The 14,896-nt window shown below is 30.2% G+C and overlaps 1 protein-coding gene across 1 annotated transcript in view; it reads right to left on the bottom strand.

Annotated features, from left to right (window-relative positions):
* Positions 1-14,896, bottom strand: part of LOC108689000 (limbic system-associated membrane protein-like) — a 93,691-nt gene that overhangs the window by 13,543 nt on the left and 65,252 nt on the right. The window contains exons 2-3 of the mRNA XM_018195581.1: positions 11,039-11,158; positions 6,439-6,611 (exon numbers count right to left, since the gene is read on the bottom strand). Coding sequence (XP_018051070.1) covers positions 6,439-6,611; positions 11,039-11,099 — 234 coding nt within the window. The 5' untranslated portion in view covers positions 11,100-11,158. The remainder of the gene's footprint in view (positions 1-6,438; positions 6,612-11,038; positions 11,159-14,896) is intronic.

The following is a 14,896-nucleotide window of genomic DNA, read 5'->3' on the forward strand; positions in this document are numbered from 1 at the left end:
TAATAAAATTAAAATTTTTTCTTCATATAATACGTGTAACTATCTTAATTATTAATCGAGATCATATTTATAAAATTTACATTGAGGAGCTTGTTATCTTTGAGCGCCAATTTTGTCTTCCCCATCTAATGAATAACAATACTAATTTTTTGTACGTTTTTGACTGTAGATTTACAAATACACCGATATTATTAGTATATTAGTATCTTGTTGTTGATAAATATGTTAATTATCTATATATATATTAAATATGTTAATATATTAAATATGTTAATCATATCTTGTTAAAAAGACAGCAATCTTACGCAAATACTGTTATCATAATATAAAAGTTATCATCTATCGTCGTATAATGATTTATAAAATTCACTGTAGACGCTTGCTTAAATTACTTAACTTCTTCATTGACGAAGAAAGTACATTATTGAAATATATAAATTGTAACGATTTTTGTCAGTGTATAATTTACTAAATTAGTTTAATAAATTGATGATTCACTTCGTCTCTCAATTTCGAGACACGTTTATAATTTCCTTTTTTTTAATTTTGCGTTGTGTAATAAGAAATATTATATTTATATATTATTTCATTATATAAAATCCAAGTTAAAGTAAAAATTACAAATTTATGATAAAATTTAATAACAAAATTTATTTTTGATTACTTTTTTATCAATAAACAAAAATTGATCCGATTCGCTTTAATCTGTTACCTAAAAAAAGTGATGAAAGTTAATCCAGAATATCCATCGTGTACATGAAGAACCGGAAAATCATCGTACTAACAGTTAATACATTATTAATACACATTCTATACATTTATATTATTTTGAACATATTTGCTCTCATCTCTTCCACAAAACCAACTTGTCAGACAAACAGCATTTATTTTACAAATAATTTATTTTTCAAATAATTAGAGATTTAGCAATAAATCTAGGTCAATTTTCTAAAATTTTATTCATTTAAAATATAAATGTATTCCAATATTTTAACTAACTCTTAAGTATCTTCTTTCGTGAAAGATTTTAGTCCATATAACTTATTCCTTATAATCGAATGATGGGAGGGGGAAGGGGGGGAGATCAAAAATAATTTTACTAGAAACGAATGTTTTATAAGAAATGATGTTAAAACGTAAATCGCTTTATTGCCGTTAAATTTGTACATAACTCTGGCAATGCATGCAATGGGAAGAAGAGATCTGAAATACTCTTACTGTAAGTAAATTACGAGCTGAAGTCTCCGCTCTCCGTGCCCAACGGAGCTGTAAAATTTAGAAATCAAAGGGAGAAAAGTAAACCCTCCATGGAATTTGTATAAACATGCTGCATCCCCTAAGAGCGTTCTCAAGTCTTCGTGCTCATTTATAGCGGTTGCGGGCTTTAGCATTGACACGCAGCGCATATCGATTTGTTTCTGCTTATTGAAACGCAATTTCGATTTGTGTCAAAGCGAGCGTCTGTTCTTTTCAAGAAATAAGCGTACAGAGTCAAAGAATCTTTGACATTTTTCTCCGTAGAAATATAATGTATTAAGTGCTGAAGAAAAGCTGCTACAGAATCATAGATGGATTTATAGATGCGGAAATCATCAAAGACATTACAATGCAGAGAAATTATTATTTAAAAATCTGTTTTAATGAGGAATACGTCTGCAATGAGATTTAATCACCAGTTATTAAGAAAATTTGCAATTATTAATTTTATCTAAGACAGTAGTTTATGAGCATATTTAAGAATTTTTTCGAGAGAAATTTTTATCAAATAAGCAGCAATTTTTTGCACCAATAAATTGCTTTTTTGATATTTTATAACTTGAAATGTCTATTTTTTGTTTCTCATTTTGGAATGAGTGAGAAAAATATCAGGTTGTCGATTACTTTTAATCATAAATTTCTAGAGAGAAGAGTTGAGAGTCCTTAAACCTTCTGAATACGCCCATGCAATAGTCTACAACTTTTGACATGCCATAAATTCTAAATTCGACAGTTATTGTGCATGTAAGTCCGTTTTCAAACGTTACGAAGTAGATGTGTTGGAAAATGCGCGTTTAAAGTCGGCTTACGTCTCATTCACGTCGCAATGTCGGCGACACGGAAAACTCATCGGAATTTTATGGAAACGTGCGTCGTCTGTCGCGCAGAGAGAATCGTCTGTCGACTCTCGAAATTCTATTCCGATTTCTAAAGTATACCGCTAGCGAGTATCGAGAGAAGGAATGTTTCCATCATCTCGATCGCATATGCATATAACGGGGATTGCTCTTTCGTTCTCTCCTCCTTTTTCCCATAGAGGAAGGAAGAAAAAAGAGAGATACAGTATCTACGCAGCATCTGGCGCATCGTCGCATTGGTTTAATGCCAAAATCCGCTAAAATATTCTAAAATATTCCCGAGCGGACTTTCTCAGTTTCGCGAGGCATGCGTAATAGGCATCCGGTCCAACTACGCGACGTTACGGCATGGAATTTGGCATAGTTCACGAGGGAATACATTCCAAATACTAAATCGACCAGTGACACAGAGATGTAATCTCAAATTTTCCGAAAGGGGTTGAATTAACATCGAGAGGCGTGAAAAACGCGAGATAAAGCATAAACTGCGCATTACTATGAAGTTGTTAGTTTAGAAAGAGTGAGATAGTTTGATTGCTATCGATCTCTTTCTTATTTCTCTTTTTTTTTAATATCTATTTTAAATATAGTTGAAGAGAAACATTGATACAATTAATCCTTTATAGACAGGCGAACCCATTTTTGAGTCACTCTTTTTTATTTTATGAACTCCTCGTTTGATTTTTATGAAACTTGGCCTATGGATAATTTAATAATATTTTATTTTATTTTAATTCGAATCTGAGATCAGAAATAAAAAATTTTTAATGTTTAATTTGAATCCAATATGGCAGATAGAATTTTTTGAAAATAATCTGATTATCATACATACATATACAGCCGGTCACAGAAAGATTGCAACACTTTTTTTTCAATGGGTTTTTTTAGAATGCAGCCTACTGTTCGAGCTATCGATTCTTATTTGTGGATCCATGATTAAATAACCAATCACTCGGTGCAAGCTGCATTCCAAAAAAATATGTTGCAATCTTTCTGTGACCGGCTGTATATACACAACTTGATTTTAGGAAATGTTTAATTGCAAAAAAAGAATAACAATTTCCAGTTTCGTTTTATTTGAAGCTCATCTGCGGTATTGTGCAAATAGTTACTATTGATTTTCAAACTGACCCCCAAACTTTGATTGAGCTATGTCTACTAGATCTTCCTTCATTGGAAGTTTCATCCTTTTGAAATTTGACATTTTTAAGTTACATTCAAACCTAACAATATCAAAAACTTTCTAAAATTGAGTTTCACGATAATCAGATTATTTTTTGAAATTTGAATGGAATTCTGATGTCAGAATCGTTCCGATTCTCTTAGAAAATAAGATCTTTTTTAAGTTTTTTTACTAAAAAGCTCCTATCCTCAAAAGGTTAATATACTGCGCAGAAATAGGAAAAGTGCTAGAATCAGAAAAAGTGCAGTTCATACTTATTATGTTTATAAGATGAAGTCTTATAGAGAAAAATTCTAACTAATATTACTGCGCGATGGACATTGATTGTTTGCTAAGTTGTCAATTAGTATCGTTCGTTACTGAAACGCTAGAATCCAACATGGATGAAAATAACCCGAAATGAAGTACGAATGCAGATGCATTCGCTATTCACGCAAATTGTCCGTTGATTTTTTCTCGCGGATGGCACTCTAAATAAGCCAAAGAGCATACGCTATGCCGGAGTAGCGTGCCGTTGTAGATCGTAAACTGGGGCAATTTGCTGGACCGACGACTACAGCATTAAAGTACATAGCGAGGGCCGCAGTAAAAAGAGAAAGGAAAAAAGCAAACGGCCTGCAATTCACAGACAAAAATACCGTATCGACTTATCATTTATACTTCCAACATGGTGCATCCGTTTCCGCTTTCAATACCGTGTGCCGTATTCAGGACACACATGTTTGCATGGTTACGCAGAATATCTCCATAAGGGATGGAATATGTACTCGTTTGTGCTTTCAATTGCGGATTCGACAAATCAGAGAATCCTGAGTTTTATAAAGAATTATTAAAATGTATTACGTAAGCTTATGAGACATATATGTGAGACATTTATTAATTTCTTGTGTACCTCTCTTTTTATGTTACTTATTTTATTTGATTAAAATTTTGCCGAAATCTCTGATTAATAAATTCTATCATACGCAAAATAAATTTCCTACAGTTATATAGGGTAACAAGAAAGTTTGACCACAAAGTTTTATATGTTCAAATTATTATTATTAATATGTTTAAATTGACTTTATTTGTCGTTATTCATTTTGATGTTATTTTGAATATTAAAAACGTTGTTTTGAATGTGAAATAGTTGCATGGAATGTATATTTAAAAAAAATGCTCTGAAGTGTTAGTTACATTGCATCTTATTAAATAGAACCAAAAAGATCTCTACACCAAAAGATTTTTATCGGTTGATGAAGACCGCTCTATTCAGAGACTTCATTCATGAAAATATATGCGTAGTCATTTCTGAAACGTTTTAAAGCTAAAGGTTGTCATCTTGAATGTTATTTATTATTTTTGATATTCAATAAAATATTCAATATAACTAACAAAGTTTGTTTTTTGTAAATATATGTCACTAATGATTTGAATATAAAATTTTTGGCCAAATTTTTTTGTCACCCTGTATTTTAAAAATAAATTCTGTCTTTTCGCATATAAATTTCTCAGTAAAGGAAGACAACTAATATAATCTACAATGTAGATTTATCTTAATTGCGTACTTATATTTGAATTTATATGCATTAATGTTATACATCATTTATTGCAGCAATAAAAAATAAGGTTTGAGTCTTTAATGTTTTTCATAATAGAATCAGTCTTTTCATAATAAAATATATTGCTTCATTTGATACAATATTTTAGTAAAAATAACTATAATTTTCGAAGAACAGAGTTATGTAATTTCATTTTTATTGAATAGACGATGTGTACATATATATCAACGTCACATGGTAACGAAAATTAGTTACGCATGTCGTTGTTTTAACGTTATGTAATCCATTTTATTTTTTTTTGTTAAGCACAAGCGATGAAGATAAAACGTGTTTGAAAATATTCTCAGCGTGCGATTGTCAAGATAATTCACGTTACCAGAGAAAATTTGTACTTCAACTTTAATGATGCCCGTGATGGAAGATATTTCTTCCACAGAAAGCTTCTTTGACATTTCAAATTTTATCTTCGCGTTTGTCATTCACGTCCCGACGGTTTACATTTGAATGGTCATTTCATAGCTACGCCACGAACGCCAATCATATTAGAAATAGCGAATACTCTTTTCTTTATGGATCATTCGCTTGACGTGTGCACGATAGGAAACGGAAATTAAATGAGGATCGTTCGGACTTGTCTGTATAACGGAAATGAAAATCTGGAAAATCTGGTGTGAATGGAAGAAGACGAAGCGACTTTTGAGATGGGCAGAGAAATAGTATGAGTGAGGAATCAAGCAGGGAAAAATGTTGATTATTAATATTTCACAATGTATGTCCAGAGGAATAATTTCCTGAAAAATTACTCATTTACGTGTTTCAATTAAGCATTTGAATGCAATGAACAATGTCATTTTCAATAGCTTGATTTACAACATTTATGTAACAGATAGAAATTTTTATTTTTTCGTGTGTTACATTTTGTCATAGTACGATATTAATAGTATTTGAATATAATTCGATTTGTACTATTTCAAATAGCGTACTATTAGTGAAATACAAAACGAGCACACAAATCATATTTTCAACTTTTATGATATTATTTCTAGCTATATGTATTCAATAGGAACAAAAAGGATGTAGCTAAAATTGGTCACATGACAATTATTTTTCATTAGCAAAAAAATAAATAACACATATACTTCTAATCGAAACATTTATACAGAGCTACTGAATACTTTAAAAAATTTTAAAGGATAATTCCTTAAATTTAACGAAAACTTTTATATATCATATGTCCAAAATGGTTTAGTTTTATAAATATAGGGTATCAAAATTGAAAGGAAAATTTTGTTTTTTCCAAAAATTTCGAAAATAACTTTAACACTAAAGTTATTTTGATATTGAATTTTAGCAAGTTTTAAAGTAATCCGAGTGATTTTTGAAATTTTTGGAAAAAATTTTTTCTTCAATTTTGATATATTGTCTCTTTAAAACTAATTAAGCTATTTCGTGAACATATACAGTCACATGAAATTTTCGTCTTGAATTTGTGTGAGAAATCACCTCTTAAAATCTTTTACACTACTCATTATTTACCCTACATAAATAAACCGAAATAAAAAATATATATATATTATTAAGTAAACTGGGTAACACTTACCGTTCCAGCTCCAGGATCGGTAATTTTGCACGGCAGAACTGCCGTGGTACCACTTTGAGCAAGCACCTCTCCAATTGGTCCTTCAAGAACATCTTCATTTTTACCCTCCGGGGCATTCAATGGGGCGATTGCATTATTGGCACTTGAATTCTGCTGATGCTTCGCCTGGCTTACTGCGAACATAAATTACAACAATGTTTCTTGAAGATAGGAACCACTTTGTTCGATCTGAGTAACATCTGTGAATGACGCGTCGTATAACAAATTAATAACATTAGTAACAATTTTTCTCGTCAAATCATAAATCTGAAAATTGCTTTCAGATAATTATAACATTTTGTTGAACAAGCATATTCGTTATTAAAACAAAATTAGATGTAAAGATTGTATGCACATTATGATATCTAGAAAAGATATCTGCTGAATCTCATAAATTCTTATAATAAACAAGAAAATCGAAGTATTTATAATTATCTGTAAATGAAAAGTCTTCTTACAAATAATTTTCTCGCTTCTTAATGTTATTATCACTTAATAAAGCAATAGACTTAAGTAGTTTAACAATGTAAATAATAATAAGCTTTGAAAAAATATAAATCAAAAAAGAATGTAAAATCTCTGTCTCTTCAATAATATCTGTCTCTTCAATATTAGATCATCATGATTTGGATCATCAAATAACATATAAAATTCAAAGATAACTAGAATTATAAATGAAACATAATAAAAAATAATATTAAAGGTTTATTTAGAAATTGAAGAAACGTTATATAGAAATTGAAGAAACGATACTCAATAAAGAGAGCTTCGCAAGCATAGATAATCTCGTAAAAATTGATAATATCGATTATATAAAAATATTCGAAAACATGGCTAAACCAAATAGTTTAGTCAATATTAAGATCTTCTTTATATGAAAATCATTTTTCATTTATAAAGTATTTCAAAAATATTTCAAATCTTCCTTCTACTTCTCTACGTAATAAAACGAGTTGCAGAGTGGATTTTTTTTATGGATGCTGCATGTTATGTGCTTCATTGCAATAACATTTCGATTTCGTGTAAAAAATTTATTCAGAATTTAGAATAATTAAAAATAGGAACTTTGTATAAATTTGTTCATTAATGCCTTTTTCTTTTAATTCTTACAACTTTCTTAATGCTGATTGTAGCAAAATGTGTAGAATCGATTAATTAAAGTCTCTCAGAAGATTCAATTAAATGAAAATTACGAGAATGCAGATTGTAACAAAATGTGAGAAATCACGCCATTTTCTCGCACGAGAAAATTCCGCGTCCACAATATCTGTCTATCCAAGGACTATTAGTTCTAAGGTCGACTATGATCAAGGATTAAGGACGATTTTCATGGTTGACGAAGGGCACGGCACAGGGATTGCGAGAGACGACAAAGCACCCTCCTGCACCTTTGGAGATTAATGCAGCCACCGTAGCGACGATAACGCATAACCCGAGCATCGCCCGAGTGGCTTAAATGAATAACTTAGTCATGGCAATTACGACGGGTTTGGTCGGGCGTTTATCGATGCCCAAGACGCGCCAAACCGCGGCGAATTTCCATGGATATTCAACCAAAAACTTTTTCGCTCGTTGTGCCTCACATCCCGTTTACCTTTAGCGATTGTTCACTTGTTCCTAGCTGCACACATCTCAGACTTCTCTGACAATAAAAAAAAGGAGTTTTCACCCATAAGCGTCTTGCGCGAGAATTCTAGGCGATAAATATCCGGAAAGTTTCTATTTCTGTTCAAAGAGTAAGCCCAAACTCAAAACTTGATGCTTCACGCCGACGATACAAAGTTCGTTTTTAAAACGTTGCGATATACACGCTGTGTGACGTGTACACGTTTATAGTATTTTTTCGTTTATTTCAAGTTCTTCTTACATTGTATGTAAAACTATTACTTTTACTTAAATTCCCTATTAAATAATGAATAATGTATAAACATACTATATTCATAAAATGATAACTTCGAACAAATATAAATAGAATAAGAAGGAATCTAAAGAATTCATATTTTATTAATAGTAATTTCAATTAATTTTTGTATTCTGTAAAAGTGAATCAGTGTATTGTTGATTTCAATGACTGACTTCAATGCTACACTTATAATTGTTGTAATCATCAGCGAATATTTATTGTTTTTCAGAAATAATACACTGATTTACTTTTAAAAGTTATGATTTTCTGCAGATTCAATTTATAGAAATCATAACTTCTAAAAATGAATCAATGTATTATCATTGAAAAACAGTAAGTATTCGCTGATATTACAGTTATAAGCGTAGCACTGAAGTCAGTAATAATATATTAATTTCATTCTAGAGTAGTATAGAGTAATATAACGAACGATGAATTAAGCTCCTTTGCATAGTGGAAAAAGCTATATCGAAACATGGAATCTTTGTGAACGTATTCGATATTTATCAATATTTAATAATACAAGAGACAGTGTTGATCAGCGTACCGCGTATCTCACTTGAATTTTCTCGTTGAAATGAATTAACATCGTTGCCACCGTCAGCATTCAGTATTTCAAAGTGATTATTCACTAAAAATTCCTGCGGGAAAAATACTCGAATTCTTTGTGACCGGAATAAAAAAGGAAAGAAGAGACCATTAAACGAATGACACTCTAAGGGATTATTAGAGTAGTATTTCTACCGTGAAAAAATTATAGAAATTTTCATATCATGTGATAGAAAAACATTATAATTTTAACAAAATATTAAATTTAAGAAAAAATAATATATTTTAATTAAAACAAAATATTCTTACGTACACTGAGAGAAAAATGTCGAAGTATTGCGAAGCAATGTTACTTACGAAATTTGATTGTGATGACGAAATATACATTTCTGTGAAATATATTTTATTTGTGTAATATATTTTATGTATTTATTTGTGTAATATATTATTTGTGAAATATATTTCACTTCTATGAAATATATCTCATTAATTGTAAAAAAATCATATAGATGGCTTATTTGACAAGAATAAAATTGTATTTCGCCCGTATTTAAATATAAATATTTATTTCAATGAAATAAATATATTTCTCACAAATATACTTTTAGACATCTTTTTTTCAATGTATAAAAGGCTTTTTGTTTTTTTTCTTATAGCACGCAAAATTTAATGAATATGGAAATAGCAATTAATAATGCAATAAACATCAACATTCCATAATAAAAATTTAAATATGAACTTTACCGTGCTAAAATATTACTTTCGCGTCCGTATTTACTGACTAATTAAGTTGATTAATCGATTATTCAACATTCACTCAATTTTTTATGAGACATTCTTTTTTCATATGGACATCGAGAATGACCCATGTGTAATCGTGAAAAAATTGCGTGAAAAGAAATTATCATTAACAATGTATATACACGAAAACAAGAAATAATTAGCATGATATAAATACGTTAAATCTTTTATCTTTAACTTAATCATAGACGAAATAAAAGTTCAGGCGGATACAGTTTTCTAAATTGAATTTACCAATGATTAGTATTCGCACATAGTGGAAGATTAATCTGGCACAATTTCAGAAAGTTTGCCGAATCGAGAATCGTAAAATGGTCCGGTAATAGGGGCCGGTGTGCATTTAATTAAACTTTCAATTAGATCTAAAGCTTCGGAGGTATTACGGCGATGACCTAAATTTTCAAAACGGCATCGTCTCGTTCGAGAATGAGACGTTTTACGAATTTGTTCGTTAGTATGTATCCGCGTCGACAATCTCGATGTCCCAAAGAAGCAAATCATCGAGATGTAAGGACATCGATGAGTGATCGACACGATTTCGATGCGCTCATCGCGGATAGGTTCAGCACTAACGAGACGAAAGTAAGAGCCGCAGGTTTTCAGCAACGCGATAACCGGAAATTGCTTGTCAGCCATCGAATTAAGTGTTTTCCATTGCCGGCACGAAAATAACTTGCCTGAAGTACGGAAGAGTGTGGCGTGCCGCCGTCGAACGCCCGTGTTTCTTCAGGCAGCATCATTACCGTTGAAAATTGTATGCCGCCGTGAAGCGAATACCGACAAGGAGGAGCACAGAATTAGAAACAAAATTATTTAGGCTAGGAGAACCGCTATACTTAAACACGCGATTTGCGAGAAGAAAACGTACGAGGTAGAAATATGAATACGTCATTTCCCGACAAAATTTCTAATTCTAATCCTATGAAATCTTCAAAATACCACATTTCTCTGACAAAATTAAATATGTAATATACACAGTTAAAGAATTTAAAATAAAGTAGCAATGCATACTTTTGCAACACAAAATTTAGAAACGTTAAAGAACAAATAGCAGTTTTTTACAAAACTAGAACTTTCATTGTTTTTTCTATGAATAGTTAAAAGATTGTTTTTTACATTTTAAAAGAAACAACGTATTCCGTATTTTATTGTATGTAATTAATAATTAAACTTTTTTTTAGAAAATTATAAATCAATCTTTCAAATCTTTTAGCTTTTAGCTTCAATAATTGTATATTCAACATATCATAATATCCATTTTTAGTACAACAGTGTAACGAAATTGCCTTTTCATGAATTCAAACTTACCTGTGATATATATGTGTATCTCGAGTAGAATAATTAGAAGCACGATCCAAAATGCCCTCATGATTACAAAATTACTCGTAGCTCTCTTCTTTCCTTAGACATATATCCCTTTTGAAACAGCTGAAATCCAAAAGAAAAATGATTGTTACTTTTTATTATTTTCAATACTCGTTCCTACGATTTTAATTAATTGTTTTACCATGTGAAAATCTAATACAATTGGAATCAATTTTTCTTTAAACAGTCGTCTAGTTTGATTTTTCTTAAACAAATAAAAAATAAATTAAATTAATTACTTAATAGAAGAGCTGAAAAGTGAAATTCTGAAGTGAGATTACAATTGTCCTTTAAAATATTCAATTTATGGTGTTTCATGCAGCTTCCGAAACTTAATTATGAATTAAAGAATAGCTTTTTAGTAATGCACTGTGTGAAATGTGTTGCACATCGTTTTATGATGAAGAATGTTGATTAATTTTATGTCGGGCAGCGGTCCATGCGTTTCTTGCTTATTCATCATACATTCCCATCAACTTCAAGCCAACATATTTTTCGATAGAAAAATGTACCAACAAGCTTGAAGAATTTAATATAAATAGAGCGCCGTGCCAACAGAAAATTTCAACTCCATTTTACGCGCGAAATAAACTAACGGTATTCTCACTTAAGTGATGCTAGCAGTTTGTTAAATGCGAATGTAAATATGAAGTAACAGCAAATTACATTTTTGAAGGAAATAATATAGCAATTAAAGATGAATTATGTTAAAAGAATTATTTCTATTGTTCTTCACCGCGATACAATTTTCTTTTTATAGAAACCTTATTTTAGTTATGTAAAAAAATTATTTTCTTTTTTAAGTTCTTTATTTCAATACACTCGATGCGTTCAATTTGCGAGCCATATATACCTTTGAAAAAAGAAAAGTAAAAAAAGGAATTACGACTGAAACGTAGGACGAGAGTACTACTGGATCGTGTTCCAAAACTACGCACAAGTGCCCCTTAACGTGGTATTAACTAGTTTCGTCGAATAAAAAGTACTAACTTTTTTGCGAGTACGTGCAAGTTTTTCTTAAAACTACGCTTGCTAGCTTGCAGACGTAACATTTTTGTTGAATCGAGTGAGATCGATAGGGACACGGATAACATTCTTTTGCCTAGGCTCTTGTCCTTTCTGTCTCTTTGCTTCGCACAACTCTCCTAATAACATTTTAATTTTTTTTTCTTCATATAACGCATATAACATAAATTTCGTGTAAAAAAATAGAAAATATAAAAATATATATAAAAGTATATATAAAAGTTCAAGAACGTGAAATCAAATATACGTATATTTAAAGAATTAAAAAAAGGCAAAATGAGATAAAATTAAATTTTAATGTAAATTATAATAAGAAAATTTATTAATACGAGAATTTACAAAATGGAAACCTTGAAAAATGATAAATTAATTTGTTAATAATATTAAAATTTTAAAAATAACAAAATACTTATATTTTAAAAAGCATTTAGATTTTAATTGACTTTTATTCTATATGAGAACTAAGAATATGGAGGAGATGTTGAGCATTTCCTAGAAATTCATGGAGAAACAGATATGGAAACGAGATTCTTCAAAATGCAGATTCGTGATCATGAGGAAGATATGCTGGCGAAAACCTCAAGAATATTCGACGAATTCCCGAGACAAAGCAATGGCTGAACGAGTGTGATAATATTTCGTCGAGAAAAGCTGAAGATCTTGTCAGTCTGATAAATATTCGGTCTGAATATTATTCGTATCGCGATTTGCCGTAGTCTCTTAGGATCGGCGAAGTAAGAGGCATTCCGAGGTAGTTCAGGTATATTCGCATAATTGCCGACCAGGGATCTCTTTTGTATATAACGAAAAGATACAAAGATGTCCGTCAAAAAGACGAATATGATATCGGCTGCGCATTTCGAATACCGAAAACCGCGATCGCCATTAAGATTTCCGACTACTCGTTATTCCATCTGTTGGTATCGATTCTTATAACAAACGCGACTGTAACTTTGATAAGGAATACCTTTGACATAAATCTGATACAGAATGTACCTCTTATTGAGATACTGATTCTTGACATCATTATATAACAGAATACTAAATAGTTTTATTGACGACAGTGCTGTACATGCAGTTCTATTATAATTATTTCTTTAAACGACAATTATTTCTAAAAGAAAAAGAAATTATTTTAACTTCTTTTTTACTGTGATGATTTCTATTGAATTGAAATTATTTTTTTTAATCTGTTACAATTTTTCAGTCATGAAATTTTATTACTTAATTCTAGAAATATTGAGTGATACATTATTGCTATATCGATATTTAAATTTTATGTAGATAGAAATATGTTACTCTTAATCACTGTAACATAAATTTTTACAACTGCACACTTTTAATGATAAAATATTGATAATCGAGATGTTTCTAAACACAATTAACCTAATTATTAATTTAAAAGAAAAGAAAGAATAAACAGACTATCAAATCTTGAAGAGCTTCTACAGATGAGCGACTTTGTAGCGCCACAATCGAAAGCACCGACCCATTTATACACAGCTATTCTATGGCGCTGACAGAAAAGTGTCGCGAATATATGAGCCACTTGCATGGCGCGACAAGAAGCGTTGCCCATCTAAACGCATCCGCAATTCTTTTTGTCGCGCCACGTAGTGGCCCATATGAACATATTTGCGACATTTTTCTGTAGCGCCACAGAATAACTCTGTATCGGCGCATAACGGATCGGCGCATTCGATTGTGATGCTACAAAGTCGCTCGTCTGTAGGAACCCGAAATGAAGTATATAAGTGTATAAGTTCAATATGTCTCCTTATAACACTTATCAATAAATATATAAATACATATAATTATATCAAATAGCTTAAAAATCACTTATCACATTCTCTATTATATAATACTGACCTTCAAAATAATATATATATAATGATTTAATTTTTAAAAGTTTGTCTTCGCTTCTTTTAGTACATAATTTACTTTGTAATATGGCAGATTGGCCTTCCTGATGATCACTAAATATTTAGCTTAGCGTTCAATGATTTTGCTTGTACGTAAAATTCATAGAAGAATTCTAGTTAAGATAATTTATAAAAGTTATTTAATGTTGCATACAGCATCAGAGAGAACCTTCCTTTTAAAAATAATGTAAAAGATTTTTTAAGTTTACAAATCTTTATGTATAAAATATAATTATTTTTGAAAAATTTATATACTTCTTTTAAAAATATATGTAATACATTATTTCAAATTTAAAAAATTATTTAAAAGTAGTTAGGATAAATATATGATAAAATGACTTTATGATTGGCATTTTATAAACTTAAAAACATTTGATTAACATTTTAATGAGAAATCGTCGATACTCAGTACTAAGTCTGTATTAGATTTGCGAAAATTGAATTTTCTCTAATTTATGAAGGATATTTGATATTCGTGTTTTTGTTCTACCGTAGACCTGCGATATGTTACTCTTCTCGCAGGTTGTGATTCGGCCATTTGTAAGCTAACCACGAACACCATATGTTCCCAACCGGCGTATATGTTAAAATTTTCAAAGCAAGCATCGCGCTCATGCTTTTTCCTACCAACAAACGAGAATTTTGAAATTCTCTATTTAGTTGAATTTTATAATACCGTCGTATCACCTAAAATTAATATGATATAATATAATAATTACACTGTTCTTTTCAGGAATAATATATTAAATAATTTATTAACTTTATATATACAAATTTTATAGAAGATAAATTTATAAATATTAAACAATTTCTTTACATTAATTACATTAATTACATTAATATATTATTATAC

The sequence above is a fragment of the Atta colombica genome, unplaced genomic scaffold, assembly GCF_001594045.1.
Source record: "Atta colombica isolate Treedump-2 unplaced genomic scaffold, Acol1.0 scaffold252, whole genome shotgun sequence".
NCBI classification, from domain to species: Eukaryota; Metazoa; Arthropoda; class Insecta; order Hymenoptera; family Formicidae; genus Atta; species Atta colombica.